The sequence below is a fragment of the Oncorhynchus keta genome, chromosome 35, assembly GCF_023373465.1.
Source record: "Oncorhynchus keta strain PuntledgeMale-10-30-2019 chromosome 35, Oket_V2, whole genome shotgun sequence".
NCBI lineage: Eukaryota > Metazoa > Chordata > Actinopteri > Salmoniformes > Salmonidae > Oncorhynchus > Oncorhynchus keta.
In genome coordinates this window covers 68,007,071-68,028,867 of record NC_068455.1, presented here as the reverse complement: position 1 = coordinate 68,028,867, position 21,797 = coordinate 68,007,071, and the positions used below count along the sequence as shown (strand labels likewise).

The following is a 21,797-nucleotide window of genomic DNA, read 5'->3' as shown; positions in this document are numbered from 1 at the left end:
CCAACTGTGTTACAGAGGACCACCATGTGGGTAGTGGACACTTCAGGAAAAAGAGTAGAGTATTGAGATGTATAAACAACCGGGGGTTTCCAACCCTCCAAGACCCCAAACATTGACAAACATTTGACCAAAACACTACTACTACTACACACTTCTCTTCTGTACTGTACCCTGCTCTACTGAACTCTACTGTACTGTACCCTGCTCTACTGAACTCTACTGTACTGTACCCTACTCTACTGTACTCTACTGTACTGTACCCTACTCTATTGTACTGTGCTCTACTGTACCCTACTCTATTGTACTCTACTGTACTGTACCCTACTCTATTGTACTCTACTGACTGTACCCTACTCTATTGTACTCTGCTGTACTGTACCCTACTCTATTGTACTCTACTGACTGTACCCTACTCTATTGTACTGTGCTCTACTGAACTGTACCCTACTCTATTGTACTGTGCTCTGCTGTACTGTACCCTACTCTTTTGTACTGTGCTCTACTGTACTGTACCCTACTCTATTGTACTGTGCTCTCACTGTACTGTACCCTACTCTATTGTACTGTGCTCTACTGAACTGTACCCTACTCTATTGTACTGTACTCTACTGAACTGTACCCTACTCTATTGTACTGTGCTCTACTGAACTGTACCCTACTCTATTGTACTGTGCTCCTGAACTGTACTGTACTACTGTGCTCTACTGAACTCTGTACTACTCTATTGTACTGTGCTCTACTGAACTGTACCCTACTCTATTGTACTGTGCTCTACTTTACTGTACCCTACTCTATTGTACTGTGCTCTACTGTACTGTACCCTACTCTATTGCACTGTACCCTAATCTACTGAACTGTGTCCCTACTCTATTGTACTGTGCTCTTCTGTACTGTACTCTACTGTACTCTACCCTGAATGTTTTGTACTGTGCTCTACTGAACTAGACCCTACTCTATTGGACTGTGCTCTACTGAACAATACCCTACTCTTTTGCACTGTCCTCTCCTTTACTGTACCTTACTCTATCGTACTGTGCTCAACTGTACTGTACCCTACTCTATTGTACTGTACCCTAATCTACTGAACTGGTCCCTACTCTATTGTGCTGTAATCTAGTGTACTGTACCTACTCTATTGCACTGTGCTCATCTGAATTGTACCCTACTCTATTGTACTGTACTCTACTTTACTGTACCCTACTCTACTGTACCCTACTATATTGTACTGTGCTCTACTGAACTATACCCTACTCTATTGCACTGTCCTCTCCTTTACTGTACCTTACTCTATTGTACTGTGCTCTACTGAACTATACCCTACTCTATTGTACTGTACCCTACTCTATTGTACTGTGCTCTACTGTACTGTACCCTACTCTATTGTACTGTGCTCTACTGAACTCTTCCCTATTCTAGTGTACTCTACTGTACTGTACTCTACTTTACTGTACCCTACACTACTGTAACCTACTAAACCCTACCCTATTGCACTGTCCTCTCCTTTACTGTACCTTACTCTATTATACTGTGCTCTACTGAACTATACCCTACTCTATTGTACTGTACCCTACTCTATTGCACTGTGCTCTCCTTTACTGTACCTTACTCTACTGTACTGTACCCTACTCTACTGTACTCTACTCTACTGTACCCTACTCTATTGTACTCTGCTGTACTGTACCCTACTCTATTGTACAATGCTCTACTGTACTGTACCCTACTCTATTGTACTGTGCTCCACAGAACTGTACCCACATCTATTGTACTGTACTCTGCTGATATATACCCTACTATTTTGTACTGTGCTCTCCTGTACTGTACCCTACTCTCCTGAACTGTACCCTACTCTACTGTGCTCTTCTGAACTGTACTATACTGTTCTCTAATTTAATGTTTTGCCCTGTGCTCTACTGAACTGTACCCTACTCTATTGTACTGTACTCTACTGAACTGTACTGACAATTGTACTGTGCTCTACTGAACTGTACCCATGACTCTACATTGAAAGTCTGTGCTCAACTGAACTAGACCCTACTCTATTGTACTGTACTCTACTTTACTTTACCCTACTCTATTGTACTGTGCTCAACTGTACTGTACCCTACTCTAATGCACTGTACCCTAATCTACTGTACTGTTCCCTGCTCTATTACACTGTCCTTTCCTTTACTGTACCTTACTCTATTGTACTGTGCTCTACTGAACTATACCCTACTCTATTGCACTGTGCTCTAATCTTCTGTACCCTACTCTTTTGTACTGTGCTCTACTGAACTGGACCCTACTCTATTGTACTGTGCTCTACTGAACTGTACCCTACTCTATTGCACTGTGCTCCACTGTACTGTACCCTACTCTATTGCACTGTGCTCTTCTGAACTGTACTCTACTGTACTCTAATTGAATGTTTTGCACTGTGCTCTGCTGAATTGTACCCTACTCTATTGCACTGTGCTCTTCTGAACTGTACTCTACTGTACTCTAATTGAATGTTTTGCACTGTGCTCTGCTGATCTGGAACCTACTCTATTGCACTGTGCTCATCTGAATATATACCCTACTCTATTGTACTGTACTCTACTTTACTGTACCCTACTCTACTGTACCCTACTAAACCCTACCCTATTGCACTGTCCTCTCCTTTACTGTACCTTACTCTATTATACTGTGCTCTACTGAACTATACCCTACTCTATTGTACTGTACCCTACTCTATTGCACTGTGCTCTCCTTTACTGTACCTTACTCTACTGTACTGTACCCTACTCTACTGTACTCTACTCTACTGTACCCTACTCTATTGTACTCTGCTGTACTGTACCCTACTCTATTGTACTGTCTGCTGTACTGTACCCTACTCTATTGTACTGTTTTCTACTGTACTGTACCCTACTCTATTGTACTGTATACTGAATCTGTACCCTACTCTATTTATTGGACTGTGTCTGTTACTGTACCTACTCTATTGTACTGTGCTCTACTGTACTGTACCCTACTCTATTGTACTGTACCCTAATCTACTGTTACTGTTCCCTACTCTATTGCACTGTCCTCTCCTTTACTGTACCTTACTCTATTGTACTGTACTCCTGTACTGTACCCTACTCTATTGTACTGTGCTAACTGTACTGTACCCTACTCTATTGTACAATGCTCTACTGTACTGTACCCTACTCTATTGTACTGTACTCCACAGAACTGTACTGTCTACCCTGTACTGTACTCTGCTGATATATACCCTACTATTTTGTACTGTGCTCTACTGTACTGTACCCTACTCTCCTGAACTGTACCCTACTCTGTACTGTACCCAACCCTCCAAGACCCCAAACATGACAAACATTTGACTGTAAATACTACTACTATTGTACTGTCTCTTCTGTACTGTACCCTACTCTATTGTACTGTACTGTACTGTACTGTACCCTACTCTATTGTACTCTACTGTACTGTACCCTACTCTATTGTACTCTGCTGTACTGTACCCTACTCTATTGTACTGTACTCTACTGAACTGTACCCTACTCTATTGTACTCTACTATACTGTGCCCTACTCTATTGTACTCTACTATACTGTGCCCTACTCTATTGTACTCTACTGACTGTACCCTACTCTATTGTACTCTGCTGTACTGTACACTACTGAACTGTACCCTACTCTGTTGCACTGTGCTCTGCTCTACAGTGCCCTACTCTTTTGTACTATGCTCTACTGAATTGTACCTTACTCTATTGTACTGTGCTCTACTGAACTGTACCCTACTCTGTTGTACTGTGCTCTACTGTACTGTACCCTACTCTATTGTACTGTACTCTACTGAACTGTACCCTACTCTATTGTACTGTGCTCTACTGAACTGTACCCTACTCTATTGTACTGTACTCTACTGAACTGTACCCTACTCTATTGTACTGTACTCTACTGAACTGTACCCTACTCTATTGTACTGTACTCTACTGTACTGTACCCTACTCTATTGTACTGTGCTCTACTGAACTGTACCCTACTCTATTGTACTGTACTCTACTGAACTGTACCCTACTCTATTGTACTGTACCCTCTCTGAACTGTACCCTACTCTATTGTACTGTACCCTACTCTATTGTACTGTACCTGTACTCTATTGTACTGTACTGTACTGAACTGTACCCTACTCTATTGTACTGTACCCTACTGAACTGTACCCTACTCTATTGTACTGTACCCTACTGAACTGTACTACCCTACTCTATTGTACTGTACCCTACTGAACTGTACCCTACTCTATTGTACTGTACCTTACTCTATTGTACTGTACCCTACTCTACTATACCCTACTCTATTGTACTGTACCCTACTCTATTGTACTGTACCCTACTCTACTGAACTGTACCCTACTCTATTGTACTGTACTCTACTGTACTGTACCCTACTCTATTGTACTGTACCTACTCTATTGTACTGTACCCTACTCTATTGTACTGTACCCTACTCTATTGTACTGTACCCTACTCTACTGTACCCTACTCTATTGTACTGTGCTCTACTGAACTATACCCTACTCTTTTGCACTGTCCTCTCCTTTACTGTACCTTACTCTATTGTACTTTGCTCTACTTTACTATACCCTACTCTATTGTACTGTACCCTACTCTATTGTACTGTACCCTACTCTATTGTACTGTACCCTACTCTATTGTACTGTACCCTACTCTATTGTACTGTGCTCTACTGAACTATACCCTACTCTATTGTACTGTATCTCCTTTACTGTACCCTACTCTATTGTACTGTACTCTACTGTACTGTACCCTACTCTATTGTACTGTACCCTACTCTATTGCACTGTACCCTAATCTACTGAACTGTTCCCTGCTCTATTGTATTGGTTATCTTATGCTTGTGTGCGGCTTCTCAGCCATGGAAACCCATATCATGAAGCTCCCAACGAACATTTATTGTGCTGAGTTTGCTTCTAGAGGCAGTTTGGAATGCAGTAGTTAGTGTTTCAATGGAGGACAGACAATCTTTACGCGCTCCGCACTTCAGCACTCGGCGATCCCGTTCTGTGCGCTGGTGTGAACTACCATATTGCAGAAGTTGTTGCTCATAGATGTTTCCACTTCACAATAACAGCACTTACAGTTGACTACAGTTAGCTCTATCATTGCAGAAATCTGACAAACTGAGTTGTTAGACAGGTGGCATCCTATGACGGTGTCACATTGAAAGTCACTGAGCTCTTCAGTAAGGCCATTCTACTGCCAATGTTTGTCTATGGAGATTGCATGGCTGTGTGCTTGATTTTATACACATGTCAGCAACGGATGTGGCTGAAAAAGCCGAATCCACTAATTTGAAAGCGTGTCCACATACTTTTGCATATATAGTTTATATGTCTAAAATAATAGTTACTGTACTACTTACTGAAGTCAGATCATACTATGGAAAGATTGTTGCTCTGACTGCATTTGTCTTTAAATACATTTATGTGAATTCTAACTGAATTGAGTCAACATATGTCAAATATACTTTTATCACAATGTTACAGCATCAGCTGAATTACCAGACAGGTATCCAAATGTTTTGTACATTATTTTCACAGCTCTTCCCAAAACTACTCTGACTGTGAAGCCAAACCCTGCATTCACTGGAGAGAAAGTCACTCTGATGTGTTCAGTGACGTATGACAGTAGATGGAACTATCAGCAGTACAAAGACTGGAATTATAATGTAGTGTCCCAGTCTGTCAGACACACTATCACAGGAAACACCCTCACCATCAGTAGAGCTGCTGAGTCTGACCAGGGTCAGTACTGGTGTGAAGGGAACAGAGTGTCTCGACCCACATCTTCACAACTAAGTGATCCTGTCACTCTCACTGTAAAAGGTGAGTTACTTTGTGTTTTTGTCATAAAGATGGACACTATTTATATTGTGTCAGAATTCTTCGTTAAAGTATTGGGACAGTGTTGTTCTGTGAAGTCTCCAAACTCCAAAGCAAAAACAAACATATTGTTAAATAAGTTTAGTACAGAGTAATTGTTTATATACACACTGTATTTCTATTGAGAGGAGTCTGTCCTGTACACTGACTCCTAAACTTCATGTTTGAACATAAAGGAAAACATTTATATAGAGGTTTCATCTTTGTATCTGTGCCATTATGGTGTCTGTTACAACAACACAAGCAGCACATCTACATGTTAATGTTGCATGTGCCATAATCTACCAACTGTGTTACAGAGGACCACCATGTGGGTAGTGGACACTTCAGGAAAAAGAGTAGAGTATTGAGATGTATAAACAACCGGGGGTTTCCAACCCTCCAAGACCCCAAACATTGACAAACATTTGACCAAAACACTACTACTACTACACACTTCTCTTCTGTACTGTACCCTGCTCTACTGAACTCTACTGTACTGTACCCTGCTCTACTGTACTCTACTGTACTGTACCCTACTCTACTGTACTCTACTGTACTGTACTGTACTGTACCCTACTCTATTGTACTCTACTGTACTGTACCCTACTCTATTGTACTGTACTCTACTGAACTGTACCCTACTCTATTGTACTCTACTGTACTGTGCCCTACTCTATTGTACTCTGCTGTACTGTACCCTACTCTATTGTACTCTACTGACTGTACCCTACTCTATTGTACTCTGCTGTACTGTACCCTACTCTATTGTACTGTACTCTACTGAACTGTACCCTACTCTATTGTACTGTGCTCTACTGAACTGTACCCTACTCTATTGTACTCTACTGTACTGTACTGTACCCTACTCTATTGTACTGTGCTGTACTGTACCCTACTCTATTGTACTGTACTCTACTGAACTGTACCCTACTCTATTGCTGTGTACTGTACCCTACTCTCTTGTACTGTGCTCTACTGAACTGTACCCTACTCTATTGTACTGTACTGTACTGTACTGTACCCTACTCTACTTGTACTGTGCTCTGCTGTACTGTACCCTACTCTATTGTACTGTGCTCTGAACTCTGAACTATACTCTACTGTACTGTACCCTGACTGTTTTGCACTGTGCTCTGTATACCCTACTCTATTGTACTGTACTCTACTGAACTGTGCCCTACTCTATTGTACTGTGCTCTACTGAATTGTACCCTACTCTACTTGTACCCTACTCTATTGTACTGTGCTCCACTGAATTGTACCCTACTCTATTGTACTGTGCACTGTGCTCTACTGTACTCTAATTGAATGTTTTGCACTGTGCTCTTCTGAACTGTGCTCTACTGTACCTACTCTATTGTACTGTGCTCTACTGAACTGTACCCTACTCTATTGTTGTTTTGCTGTGCTCTACTGAACTGGAACCTACTCTATTGTACTGTGCTCATCTGAATATATACCCTACTCTATTGTACCCTACTCTATTGTACTGTACTACTACTGTAACTATACCCTACTCTATTGCACTGTGCCTCTACTTTACTGTACCCTACTCTATTGTGCTCTACTGAACTATACCCTACTCTATTGCACTGTGCTCTCTTTACTGTACCCTACTCTATTGTACTGTACTCTACTGTACTGTACCCTACTGTACTGTACCCTACTCTACTTGTACTACTGTACTGTACCCTGCTCTATTGTACTCTGCTGTACTGTACCCTACTCTATTGTACTGTGCTCTACTGTACTGTACCCTACTCTATTGTACTGTACTCCTACTGAACTGTACCCTACTCTATTGTACTGTACTCTGCTGATACTATACCCTACTATTTTGTACTGTGCTCTCTGTACTGTACCCTACTCTACTGTGTACCCTGTCTACTACTGCTCTTCTGAACTCTATACTGTTCTCTAATTTAATGTTTTGCTGTGCCCTACTGGAATGCTACTCTATTGCTGTACTCTACTGTACCCTACTCTATTGTACTGTACTCTACTGTACTGTACCCTACTCTATTGTACTGTGCTCTACTGTACTGTACCTACTGTACTCTAATTGAATGTTTTGCACTGTGCTCTACTGTACTCTATTGCACTTGCTGTGCTCTGAACTGTACCCTACTCTATTGTACTGTGCCTCTACTTTACTGTACCCTACTCTATTGTACTGTGCTCTACTGAACTATGCCCTACTCTATTGTACTGTACCCTCTCTATTGTACTGTACCCTACTCTATTGTACTGTGCTCTACTGTATACCCTACTCTATTGTACTGTACCTCTCTACTGTACTGTACCCTACTCTATTGTACTGTACTCTACTGAACTGTACCCTACTCTATTGTACTGTACCCTAATCTACTGAACTGTAACCTACTCTATTGCACTGTGCTCATCTGAATTGTACCCTACTCTATTGTACTGTACTCTACTTTACTGTACCCTACTCTACTGTACCCTACTATATTGTACTGTGCCTAATCTACTGAACTGTTCCCTGCTCTATTGTATTGGTTATCTTATGCTTGTGTGCGGCTTCTCCCCATGGAAACCCATATCATGAAGCTCCCAACGAACATTTATTGTGCTGAGTTTGCTTCTAGAGGCAGTTTGGAATGCAGTAGTTAGTGTTTCAATGGAGGACAGACAATCTTTACGCGCTCCGCACTTCAGCACTCGGCGATCCCGTTCTGTGCGCTGGTGTGAACTACCATATTGCAGAAGTTGTTGCTCATAGATGTTTCCACTTCACAATAACAGCACTTACAGTTGACTACAGTTAGCTCTATCATTGCAGAAATCTGACAAACTGAGTTGTTAGACAGGTGGCATCCTATGACGGTGTCACATTGAAAGTCACTGAGCTCTTCAGTAAGGCCATTCTACTGCCAATGTTTGTCTATGGAGATTGCATGGCTGTGTGCTTGATTTTATACACATGTCAGCAACGGATGTGGCTGAAAAAGCCGAATCCACTAATTTGAAAGCGTGTCCACATACTTTTGCATATATAGTTTATATGTCTAAAATAATAGTTACCGTACTACTTACTGAAGTCAGATCATACTATGGAAAGATTGTTGCTCTGACTGCATTTGTCTTTATATACATTTATGTAAAATTCTAACTGAATGGAGTCAACATATGTAAAATATACTTTTATCACAATGTTACAGCATCAGCTGAATTACCAGACAGGTATCCACATGTTTTATACATTATTTTCACAGCTCTTCCCAAAACTACTCTGACTGTGAAGCCAAACCCTGCATTCACTGGAGAGAAAGTCACTCTGATGTGTTCAGTGACGTATGACAGTAGATGGAACTATCAGCAGTACAAAGACTGGAATTATAATGTAGTGTCCCAGTCTGTCAGACACACTATAACAGGAGACACCTTCACTATCAGTAGAGCTGCTGAGTCTGACCAGGGTCTCTACTGGTGTGAAGGGAACAGAGTGTCTCGACCCACATCTTCACAACCAAGTGATCCTGTCACTCTCACTGTAAAAGGTGAGTTACTTTGTGTTTTTGTCATAAAGATGGACACTATTTATATTGTGTCAGAATTCTTCGTTAAAGTATTGGGACAGTGTTGTTCTGTGAAGTCTCCAAACTCCAAAGCAAAAACAAACATATTGTTAAATAAGTTTAGTACAGAGTAATTGTTTATATACACACTGTATTTCTATTGAGAGGAGTCTGTCCTGTACACTGACTCCTAAACTTCATGTTTGAACATAAAGGAAAACATTTATATAGAGGTTTCATCTTTGTATCTGTGCCATTATGGTGTCTGTTACAACAACACAAGCAGCACATCTACATGTTAATGTTGCATGTGCCATAATCTACCAACTATGTTACAGAGGACCACCATGTGGGTTGTGGACACTTCAGGAAAAAGAGTAGAGTATTGAGATGTATAAACAACCGGGGGTTTCCAACCCTCCAAGACCCCAAACATTGACAAACATTTGACCAAAACACTACTACTACTACACACTTCTCTTCTGTACTGTACCCTGCTCTACTGAACTCTACTGTACTGTACCCTACTCTACTGGACTCTACTGTACTGTACTGTACTGTACCCTACTCTACTGTACTCCACTGTACTGTACCCTACTCTATTGTACTCTACTGACTGTACCCTACTCTATTGTACTGTACTCTACTGTACTGTACCCTACTCTATTGTGTGCTCTACTATACTGTGCCCTACTCTATTGTACTCTGCTGCTGTACTGTACCCTACTCTATTGTACTCTGTGTACTGTACCCTACTCTATTGTACTCTACTGAACTGTACCCTACTCTATTGTACTCTGCTGTACTGTACCCTACTCTATTGTACTACTCTATTGTACTGTACTACTGAACTGTACCCTACTCTATTGTACTCTACTACTCTATGTACTGTACCCTACTCTATTGTACTGTACTCTGCTCTACTTGCCCTACTATGGAATGTACTGTGCTCTACTGAACTATACCCTACTCTATTGTACTGTGCTCTACTGTACTGTACCCTACTCTATTGTACTGTGCTCTGTACTGTACCCTACTGTACCCTACTCTATTACTGTACTCTACTGAATACTGTACTGTACCCTACTCTATTGTACTGTGCTCTGCTCTACTGAACTGCCCTACTCTATTGTACTGTGGTCTACTGAACTCTTCCCTATTCTGTACTGTACTGTACCCTACTCTATTTTACTGTGCTCTACTGTAACTACTGAACTATACCTACTCTATTGCACTGTGCTCTGCTCTACTGTACCCTACTCTATTGTGCTCTACTGTACTGTACCCTACTCTATTGTACTGTATCTACTGACTGTACCCTACTCTATTGTACTGTGCTCTCTACTGTACTGTACCCTACTCTATTGTACTGTGCTCTTCTGAACTGTGCTACTGTACTCTCTGTTTTGCACTGTGCTACTCTTTGTACTGTACTGTACTGTACTGTACTCTGTATTGAATGTTTTGCACTGTGCTCTTCTGAACTGTGCTCTACTGTACTCTAATTGATTGTTTTGCACTGTGCTGAACTGGAACCTACTCTATTGCACTGTGCTCATCTGAATATGTACCCTACTCTATTGTACTGTACTCTACTTTACTGTACTGTAACCTACTAAACCCTACCTATTGCACTGTCCTCTCCTTTACTGTACTTACTCTATTGTACTGTGCTCTACTGAACTATACCCTACTCTATTGCACTGTGACCTGCACTGTGCTCTCCTTACTGTACCTTACTCTACTGTACTGTACCCTACTCTACTGTACTGTACTGTACTGTACCCTACTCTACTGTACTGTACTCTACTGTACTGTGCCTACTCTATTGTACTCTGCTGTACTGTACCCTACTCTGTTGTACTGTGCCCTCTACTGTACTGTACCCTACTCTATTGTACTGTACTCTACAGAACTGTACCCTGAAATCTATTGTACTGTACCTGCTGTACTATACCCTACTATTTTGTACTGTGCTCTCTGTACTGTACCCTATTGTCCTGAACTGTACCCTACTCTACTTGTACTGTACTATACTACTCTATTGTAATGTTTTGCCCTGTGCTCTACTGAACTGTACCCTACTCTATTGTACTGTACTCTACTGAACTGTACCCTACTCTATTGTACTGTGCTCTACTGAACTGTACCCTACTCTATATTCTGTGCTCTACTGACTGTACCCTACTCTATTGTACTGTACTCTACTGAACTGTACCCTACTCTATTGTACTGTGCTCTACTGTACTCTACTGTACTCTACTCTGAATGTTTTGCACTGTGCTCTACTGAACTGTAACCTACTCTATTGCACTGTGCTCTCTGAATTGTACCCTACCCTATTGCACTGTCCTCTCCTTTACTGTACCTTACTCTATTGTACTGTGCTCTACTGAACTATGCCCTACTCTATTGTACTGTGCCCTACTCTATTGTACTGTACCCTACTCTATTGTACTGTGCTCTACTGTACTGTACTGTACCTACTCTATTGTACTGTACCCTACTCTATTGTACTGTACCTACTCTATTGTACTGTGCTCTACTGTACTGTACCCTACTCTATTGCACTGTACCCTCTCTACTGAACTGGAACCTACTCTATTGTACTGTGCTCATCTGAATTGTACCCTACTCTATTGTACTGTACTGTTGTACTACTTTGTACTGTACTGTCTACTGTACCCTACTCTATTGTACTGTGCTCTACTGAACTGTTCCCTGCTCTATTGTATTGGTTATCTTGTGCTTGTGTGCGGCTTCTCAGCCATGGAAACCCATATCATGAAGCTCCCAACGAACATTTATTGTGCTGAGTTTGCTTCTAGAGGCAGTTTGGAATGCAGTAGTTAGTGTTTCAATGGAGGACAGACAATCTTTACGCGCTCCGCACTTCAGCACTCGGCGATCCCGTTCTGTGCGCTGGTGTGAACTACCATATTGCAGAAGTTGTTGCTCATAGATGTTTCCACTTCACAATAACAGCACTTACAGTTGACTACAGTTAGCTCTATCATTGCAGAAATCTGACAAACTGAGTTGTTAGACAGGTGGCATCCTATGACGGGGTCACATTGAAAGTCACTGAGCTCTTCAGTAAGGCCATTCTACTGCCAATGTTTGTCTATGGAGATTGCATGGCTGTGTGCTTGATTTTATACTCATGTCAGCAACGGGTGTCGCTGAAAAAGCCGAATCCACTAATTTGAAATGGTGTCCACATACTTTTGCATATATAGTTTATATGTCTAAAATAATAGTTACCGTACTACTTACTGAAGTCAGATCATACTATGGAAAGATTGTTGCTCTGACTGCATTTGTCTTTATATACATTTATGTAAATTCTAACTGAATGGAGTCAACATATGTAAAATATACTTTTATCACAATGTTACAGCATCAGCTGAATTACCAGACAGGTATCCACATGTTTTATACATTATTTTCACAGCTCTTCCCAAAACTACTCTGACTGTGAAGCCAAACCCTGCATTCACTGGAGAGACAGTCACTCTGATGTGTTCAGTGACGTATAACAGTAGATGGAACTATCAGCGGTACAAAGACTGGAATTATAATGTAGTGTCCCAGTCTGTCAGACACACTATCACAGGAAACACCCTCACCATCAGTAGAGCTGCTGAGTCTGACCAGGGTCAGTACTGGTGTGAAGGGAACAGAGTGTCTCGACCCACATCTTCACAACTAAGTGATCCTGTCACTCTCACTGTAAAAGGTGAGTTACTTTGTGTTTTTGTCATAAAGATGGACACTATTTATATTGTGTCAGAATTCTTCGTTAAAGTATTGGGACAGTGTTGTTCTGTGAAGTCTCCAAACTCCAAAGCAAAAACAAACATATTGTTAAATAAGTTTAGTACAGAGTAATTGTTTATATACACACTGTATTTCTATTGAGAGGAGTCTGTCCTGTACACTGACTCCTAAACTTCATGTTTGAACATGAAGGAAAACATTTATATAGAGGTTTCATCTTTGTATCTGTGCCATTATGGTGTCTGTTACAACAACACAAGCAGCACATCTACATGTTAATGTTGCATGTGCCATAATCTACCAACTGTGTTACAGAGGACCACCATGTGGGTTGTGGACACTTCAGGAAAAAGAGTAGAGTATTGAGATGTATAAACAACAGGGGGTTTCCAACCCTCCAAGACCCCAAACATTGACAAACATTTGACCAAAACACTACTACTACTACACACTTCACACTTCTCTTCTGTACTGTACCCTACTCTATTGTACTCTACTGACTGTACCCTACTCTATTGTACTCTGCTGTACTGTACCCTACTCTATTGTACAATGTGCTGTACTGTACTGTACCTACTGTGTACTGTACTACTACTACTGTACCCCTACTCTTTGTATCTATTGTACTCTATTGTACTGTGCTGATATGTACCCTACTCTATTGTACTGTGCTCTACTGTACTGTACCCTACTCTATCTCTGAACTGTACCCTACTCTACTGTACCAACTGTACTCTGACTGTACCCACTCATTGACTGTACTGATTTGTACCTAAACCCTACTACTATTGTACTGTACTCTATTCTCTTCTGTACTGTACCCTACTCTACTGAACTGTACTGTACCCTGTACTGTACTGTACTGTACCCTACTCTATTGTACTGTACTCTACTGAACTGTACCCTACTCTATTGTACTCTACTGTACTGTGTACCCTACTCTATTGTACTGTACTGCTGAACTGTACCCTACTCTATTGTACTGTGAACTGTACCCTACTCTCTATTGTACTGTACTACTGTGTACTGTGCTCTACTGAACTGTACCCTACTCTATTGTACCCTACTCTATTGTACTGTACTATACTGTACCCTACTCTACTGAACTATTGTACTGCTGTACTGTACCCTACTCTATTGCACTGTGCTCTGCTGAACTGTACCCTACTCTATTGTACTGTGCTCTACTGAACTGTACCCTACTCTATTGTACTGTACGCTACTGAACTGTACCCTACTCTATTGTACTGTGCTCTACTGAACTGTACCCTACTCTATTGTACTGTACTGTACCCTCTATTGTACTGTACTATTTGAACTGTACCCTACTCTATTGTACTGTACCCTTGTGTACCCTACTATTGTACTGTACCCTACTGTACTATTGTACTGTACTCTACTGAACTGTACCCTACTCTATTGTACTGTACCTACTGAACTGTACCCTACTCTATTGTACTGTACTCTACTGAACTGTACCCTACTCTACTCTATTGTACTGTACTCTACTGAACTGTACCCTACTCTATTGTACTGTACTCTACTGAACTGTACCCTACTCTATTGTACTGTACTCTACTGTACTATACTATCTGTACTGTACTCTACTGAACTGTACCCTACTCTATTGTACTGTGCTCTACTGTACCCTACTCTATTGTACTGTACTCTACTGTACTGTACGCTACTACTGTACCCTCTATATTGTACTGTACTGCTACTGAACTGTACCCTACTCTATCTGTACGCTATTGTACTGTACTCTACTGAACTGTACCCTACTCTATTGTACTGTACTACTGAACTGTACCCTACTCTATTGTACTGTACGCTACTGAACTGTACCCTACTCTATTGTACTGTACGCTACTGAACTGTACCCTACTCTATTGTACTGTACTCTACTGAACTGTACCCTACTCTATTGTACTGTACTCTACTGAACTGTACCCTACTCTATTGTACTGTACGCTACTGAACTGTACCCTACTCTATTGTACTGTACGCTACTGAACTGTACCCTACTCTATTGTACTGTACGCTACTGAACTGTACCCTACTCTATTGTACTGTACTCTACTGAACTGTACCCTACTCTATTGTACTGTACGCTACTGAACTGTACCCTACTCTATTGTACTGTACTCTACTGAACTGTACCCTACTCTATTGTACTGTAACTGTACCCTACTCTATTGTACTGTACTCTACTGAACTGTACCCTACTCTACTGAACTGTACTCTATTGTACTGTGTACTGTACCCTACTACTGTACGCTACTGACTGTACCCTACTCTATTGTACTGTACGCTACTGAACTGTACCCTACTCTATTGTACTGTACGCTACTGAACTGTACCCTACCCTATTGTACTGTACCCTACTCTATTGTACTGTACTCTACTGAACTGTACCCTACTCTATTGTACTGTACGCTACTGAACTGTACCCTACTCTATTGTACTGTACGCTACTGAACTGTACCCTACTCTATTGTACTGTACTCTACTGAACTCTTCCCTACTCTATTGCACTATACTCATCTGAACTGTAGATCCAAACCCTGTGTTCCCTGAAGAGACAGTTACTCTGACATGTTCAGTAGAGTCTGACAGTATCTGGAGCTATAAGTGGTACAAAGACAGGAATGATAATGTAGAGAGAAGATCCAGACCCACATCTTCATCCATCAGTGATGATGTCTCTGTTACTGTGAATAGTGAGTCTTTTAGTTGTTGTTGCTGTTGTTGTTATCTTACTATTCAAACCTATTGAAATACCAACAGATTATCAGCCGTCGACATCACTGACTTCAGACAAAGAGGACGTATTCACAGGAGACAGAGTGACACTGAGCTGTACTGTAGAGTCTCCTGGATGGAAGTTTTACTGGTACAGACACAGACCAGACTCTACACCAGTAACCACAACCTCTGGATACTCCTACACACTCAGCAGGGTCAGGGTCTCTGATGGAGGACGGTACTGGTGCAGAGCTGGGAGAGGAGACCCAGTCTACTACACTCTGTACAGTGACCCAGTCCAGATAAACATTACTGGTGAGTCTAAAACAGTTTTATGATAAATGGCTGTTAGTGAGGATAGAAAGTAATCAAGGGTATAATATGTTGTCTGCTCATTGTATCACAACAATTGAAGCTAACTTGAAGCTATATTCATGAGTAGTCCTATTGATAAATTAATACATTCAAATTGTGCAACTGTTTATTCAGTTGTCTGTGTTGTGTCTGTGCAGAGAGGCCTGTTGCTGTTCTGACCCTCCAACCAAACTGGACCCAGATATTCAGTGGAGAGACTGTTACTATGAGATGTGACATACAGGGAGGAGGAGACTCTGTCTGGAACTACAGATGGTATAATAATAGTCAGTTATTCATCCTCTTTAACACAAAGCCTGAGTACAGAATTAGTCCTGTCTACTGGTCTAACAGTGGATCATATACCTGTGAGGGTGTAAAGGGAAACAAGTTCTCCAAGACCAGTGAGGCTGTAAAACTGACCGTGTCTGGTAAGTCTATCTAATCGTGTATAAAATAAATTGGGTTCACTAGAATACTTTCTAAGACTGAAAGGTTGAAACCTGTCCTCTATCAAATCACAGATCAACCCCAACCTGTCCTGAGTATCTCTCCTCAGTGGCTGAACCCTCGAGACTCGGTGACTCTGAGCTGTGAAGTTGACAAGACGTCTACAGGCTGGAGGTTCTCCTGGTACAGGATTGTTCCCTACAGAGCTGGGTTACTCTCCCTATCAGACAAGTCTTACTCTCTACAGCCCCTATCTGACAATGTGACTAGTGAAGACTCCTACACTCTGATCCCTGCTGGTCCTACTCACACAGGAGGATATGTGTGTCGAGCTGGGAGAGGAGACCCAGTCTATGACACACTCTACAGTGAACCTCAGTTTCTCTGGTCAGGAGGTAACTAACTGCATTGAAACTGTATTGAATCATATTTAAGTCACCCTCATGTGTCTATATAACTATAGGTTTGACTGTCTCTCTTTGTTTCAGATCTGCAGCCTTCAGCGTCTCTTACAGTAAATCCCAACACAACTCAACACTTTACATCAAAGTCTCTCTCACTGACCTGTGAGCTGAAGGGGAACTCTACTGGATGGAGACTGATGAGCTACAGAGAGAGAATAGTGAAGTCAGGGTGTGTCTCTACCTGGAGATCAATAACAGAATCCACCTGCACCATCAGATCATTGACAACATGGTCCAGTGGAGTGTTCTGGTGTGAGTCTGGATCAGGAGAGAACAGTAATGCTGTCAACATCACAGTAAATGGTACGTCTATGGTACAACATTCACTAATCTTTCATAAATACATGTATAATAATATTTTCAATTCTGTAACTGAATGACTGCATCTCATAAATACAAGCTCATAAGATGTTGATGTATTGTGAGTGATGACTCCAGATTTACAGTATTATTTATATTATGTGACACAGATGGTGATGTGATCCTGGAGAGTCCTGTCCATCCTGTGACTGAAGGAGACTCTGTGACTCTGACCTGTACATTTAGACATCAGGGAACAAATCCTAAACTCAATACTGATTTCTACAAAGATGGAACATTCATCAAGAATGAGACCACAGGAGAGATGACCATCCCTATAGTATCCAAGTCAGATGAAGGATTCTATAAGTGTAAATCTGATGAAGGAGAATCACCAGAGAGCTGGGTGACAGTGAGAGGTGAGAAAACATTTATGATCACAAGTTAGTTACCTTTTTATTATCTGTGTGAAAATCATTTGATTTAAGTATTAATGTTAAAATAGTTTTAGATTTCCACTTCCCTAGAAAATATGATCTGTCAACTAAATTGTCAAAAGACTGGCCAGCCTACTTTATTTTCATGCTCTATACCATAAATATATATCCTCTCTGTCTGTCCTGTTCTCTCACCAGTCTCTCCAGTTTCAGATACATACAGGAATTGAACTACTATTTATTTTCCATGTCAGAGTCTGATGGTGTTGTGCTGTTTTCTCTCCGGTCGTAGCTCCTGGATCCTCTACATCAGTCCTAGTAGGAGTGGTTGTGGGTCTGGTTGTTGCTGGTGTTCTACTGGTCATTCTCCTGGTACTGCTGGTGAGATATAAAAACAGCAAAGGTGAGGCTTTTGAAATGTATAATTTAATATTATTAAGTTTAGGATAAAAATGTCTAAATTAAAATTAAAATAGTTGGAGAAAGTTCAGTACATAACACAACGTGTTTGTCATTACAGGTTCCTGTTTCAACAGAATATTCTGGTGAGTACAGCTGTCTCTCAGGCATATTGATACATAAAGTATAACATCGTCTTTGTGCTTCTTATGCTGAGTATCTCTCTCCCTGTAGGCCCCCTCAGCCCCAGAGCACCAACCATGACCCCCAACAGGACCAAGGATCTACCCAGGGTCAGGCTCCTGATACTGTTTATACATGTCTACATGATCAGTCTCTCAGCCCAGACCTCTACCAGTCTCATCTCTGTAACCTCATACACTGACTCATCTACATGCACTTTGTATAACAACCAGCTTTGGGGACAAAATAATGTAAATTCCGGTCAATTCAGAAAGTAAACCAAATTCATTATTCTTCCTGAATTGACTGGAATTTAAATGGAATTAATCCCATTGATCCCAATTGATCCCTAGTCAATCTTAGGTTAACCAACCTAAAAACCAAAACCAAATATCTCTCTTCTTTGATCAACAGGTGACACTAACATCTACGATACGATCAATTCCTCAGACAACAATGATAATGGTAGTGTAATGTAATGTTTTCAGTACGAATGTGTAGTAGTCTGCTGCTCTTCATTTAATATGACATAATAATAATAATAATATATGCCATTTAGCTGACGCTTTTATCCAAAGCGACTTACAGTCATGTGTGCATACATTCTACGTATGGGTGGTCCCGGGAATGTAGACATGTAGAGTTTGACTAAGTGGAGGTGTTTGTGTATTATGTCTCAGATGTTGCTGGTGCTTCTGCTGCTGGACCAAGTCATGTGACTTACGCCCAGATTCATCTGAAAAAGTTGGGCAAGAAAAAGAAAGGTGACCCTCAACTGTGACAAATGTAGCAGTGTATCCCAGAGGGAAAAATAATCTAATGTAATTGTACTGAAAAGAGTTGTGTGAGAAAATGGCGCTATGATTTGAGAACTGAAATACTGATGGTTGTTGTTGCTGCCTATCCTTATATATTCTGCAATAATTGGCTGTTGAGACTGTTCTGTAATTATTATTTTTTCATGGCAATTTACTACAAAACTGTCATCTACATTTCATGTAGATGTGTGTACATAAATATATATTTACAAATTCTCTGCTCTTCCTCCTCCTCAGAAAAGAGAAATGATCCTAAAGACTATCCAGTCTACTCTGAGGTGAAGACAGGGAAAGCCACTGGTAAGACCCAGTCTACAGGTTGGCAGTCATTAAAACCTTAGTTCATCATTTCTGAGTTTGGGATGAAGAGGCAGAATGTGCAATAATCGAAGTCCTTCATTTGTTGACTGGAAATGTCCATTGTCAGCAGCAGCTGGACCTGTTAATGTGACCTATGCTGAGGTTGACCTCCAAAAGAAGACCAAAGCCAAGAAGAAGAGAGGTATAAGACTGGACATCCCTCCTTCCATATTCCACTTATCAGAACCTCACACCTCTTTGACCCCATATTGAATAATTGTATAAATTATTCTGTATATAACTGTATATTATTCAGTTTATTATTCTACATATTAATCTGTATATAACTTCATATTACTCTGTGTGTAACTGTATATTATTCAGTTTATTATTCTACATATTAATCTGTATATAACTTCATATTACTCTGTGTGTAACTGTATATTATTCAGTTTATTATTCTACATATTAATCTGTATATAACTTCATATTACTCTGTAACTGTATATTATTCAGTTTATTATTCTACATATTAATCTGTATATAACTTCATATTACTCTGTGTGTAACTGTATATTATTCCATATATAACTGTATGTTAGTCCATATATAACTGTATAGAACTGTATATTACTCTGTATATTATTCCATATATAACTATATTACTCTGTATGTAACTATATATTATTCCATATATAACTGTATATTATTCCATATATAACTGTATATTATTCCATATATAACTGTATAGAACTGTATATTATTATGTATATAACTGTATATTAGTCTGTATATGACTATTATTCCATAAATAACTGTATATTATTCCATATATAACTGTATAGAACTGTATATTATTCTGTATATAACTGTATATTAGTCTGTATATGACTATTATTCCATAAATAACTGTATATTATTCCATATATAACTGTATAGAACTGTATATTATTCTGTATATAACTGTATATTAGTCTGTATATAACTGTATATTAGTCTGTATATGACTATTATTCCATAAATAACTGTATATTATTCCATATATAACTGTATAGAACTGTATATTATTCTGTATATAACTGTATATTAGTCTGTATATAACTGTATATTAGTCTGTATATGACTATTATTCCATAAATAACTGTATATTATTCCATATATAACTGTATAGAACTGTATATTATTCTGTATATAACTGTATATTAGTCTGTATATGACTATTATTCCATAAATAACTGTATATTATTCCATATATAACTGTATAGAACTGTATATTATTCTGTATATAACTGTATATTAGTCTGTATATGACTATTATTCCATAAATAACTGTATATTATTCCATATATAACTGTATATTATTATGTATATAACTGTATATTAGTCTGTATATAACTGTATATTAGTCTGTATATGACTATTATTCCATATATAACTGTATATTATTATGTATATAACTGTATATTAGTCTGTATATGACTATATTATTCCGTAAATAACTGTACACTATTCTTTATATTATTCTGTATATAACTGTATATTAGTCTGTATATAACTGTATATTAGTCTGTATATGACTATTATTCCATAAATAACTGTATATTATTCCATATATAACTGTATAGAACTGTATATTATTCTGTATATAACTGTATATTAGTCTGTATATAACTGTATATTAGTCTGTATATGACTATTATTCCATAAATAACTGTATATTATTCCATATATAACTGTATATTATTATGTATATAACTGTATATTAGTCTGTATATGACTATATTATTCCGTAAATAACTGTACACTATTCTTTATATTATTCTGTATATAACTGTTATATTATTCTGATGTGTTATCCTCACCCCTACAGAAACAGCAACCCCACCTGAGCCAGAATCTGTCTATTCTCTAGTGAAGCCATACACAGCCCCCGGTAAGATTAAATCAACAATCTATTAAACGGGTATGAAACTATATGTAAGTATGTCCTGACAAACTGGTGAGAAATGTTTCTGATCATGTTACCTTTTTATCATCAGTGTGATTTTATTTTTATTTTTATTTAGTTATTTTTATTTTACCTTTATTTAATCAGGTAGGCAAGTTGAGAACAAGTTC

General features: G+C 39.5%; 1 protein-coding gene across 50 annotated transcripts in view; it reads left to right on the top strand.

The window, feature by feature from the left end:
• LOC118368906 (hemicentin-2-like) overlaps window positions 1-21,797 on the top strand; it is a 43,342-nt gene that overhangs the window by 6,710 nt on the left and 14,835 nt on the right. For all 50 annotated transcript variants that reach the window (XM_052497389.1, XM_052497392.1, XM_052497393.1 and 47 more), the window contains exons 2-17: window positions 5,587-5,871; window positions 9,147-9,431; window positions 12,904-13,188; window positions 16,017-16,289; window positions 16,487-16,759; window positions 16,853-17,173; window positions 17,267-17,545; window positions 17,713-17,961; window positions 18,272-18,382; window positions 18,500-18,524; window positions 18,613-18,671; window positions 18,976-19,026; window positions 19,242-19,325; window positions 19,617-19,679; window positions 19,807-19,881; window positions 21,550-21,612. In XM_052497389.1, the coding sequence (XP_052353349.1) occupies window positions 5,587-5,871; window positions 9,147-9,431; window positions 12,904-13,188; window positions 16,017-16,289; window positions 16,487-16,759; window positions 16,853-17,173; window positions 17,267-17,545; window positions 17,713-17,961; window positions 18,272-18,382; window positions 18,500-18,524; window positions 18,613-18,671; window positions 18,976-19,026; window positions 19,242-19,325; window positions 19,617-19,679; window positions 19,807-19,881; window positions 21,550-21,612 (2,781 nt within the window). The remainder of the gene's footprint in view (window positions 1-5,586; window positions 5,872-9,146; window positions 9,432-12,903; window positions 13,189-16,016; window positions 16,290-16,486; window positions 16,760-16,852; window positions 17,174-17,266; window positions 17,546-17,712; window positions 17,962-18,271; window positions 18,383-18,499; window positions 18,525-18,612; window positions 18,672-18,975; window positions 19,027-19,241; window positions 19,326-19,616; window positions 19,680-19,806; window positions 19,882-21,549; window positions 21,613-21,797) is intronic.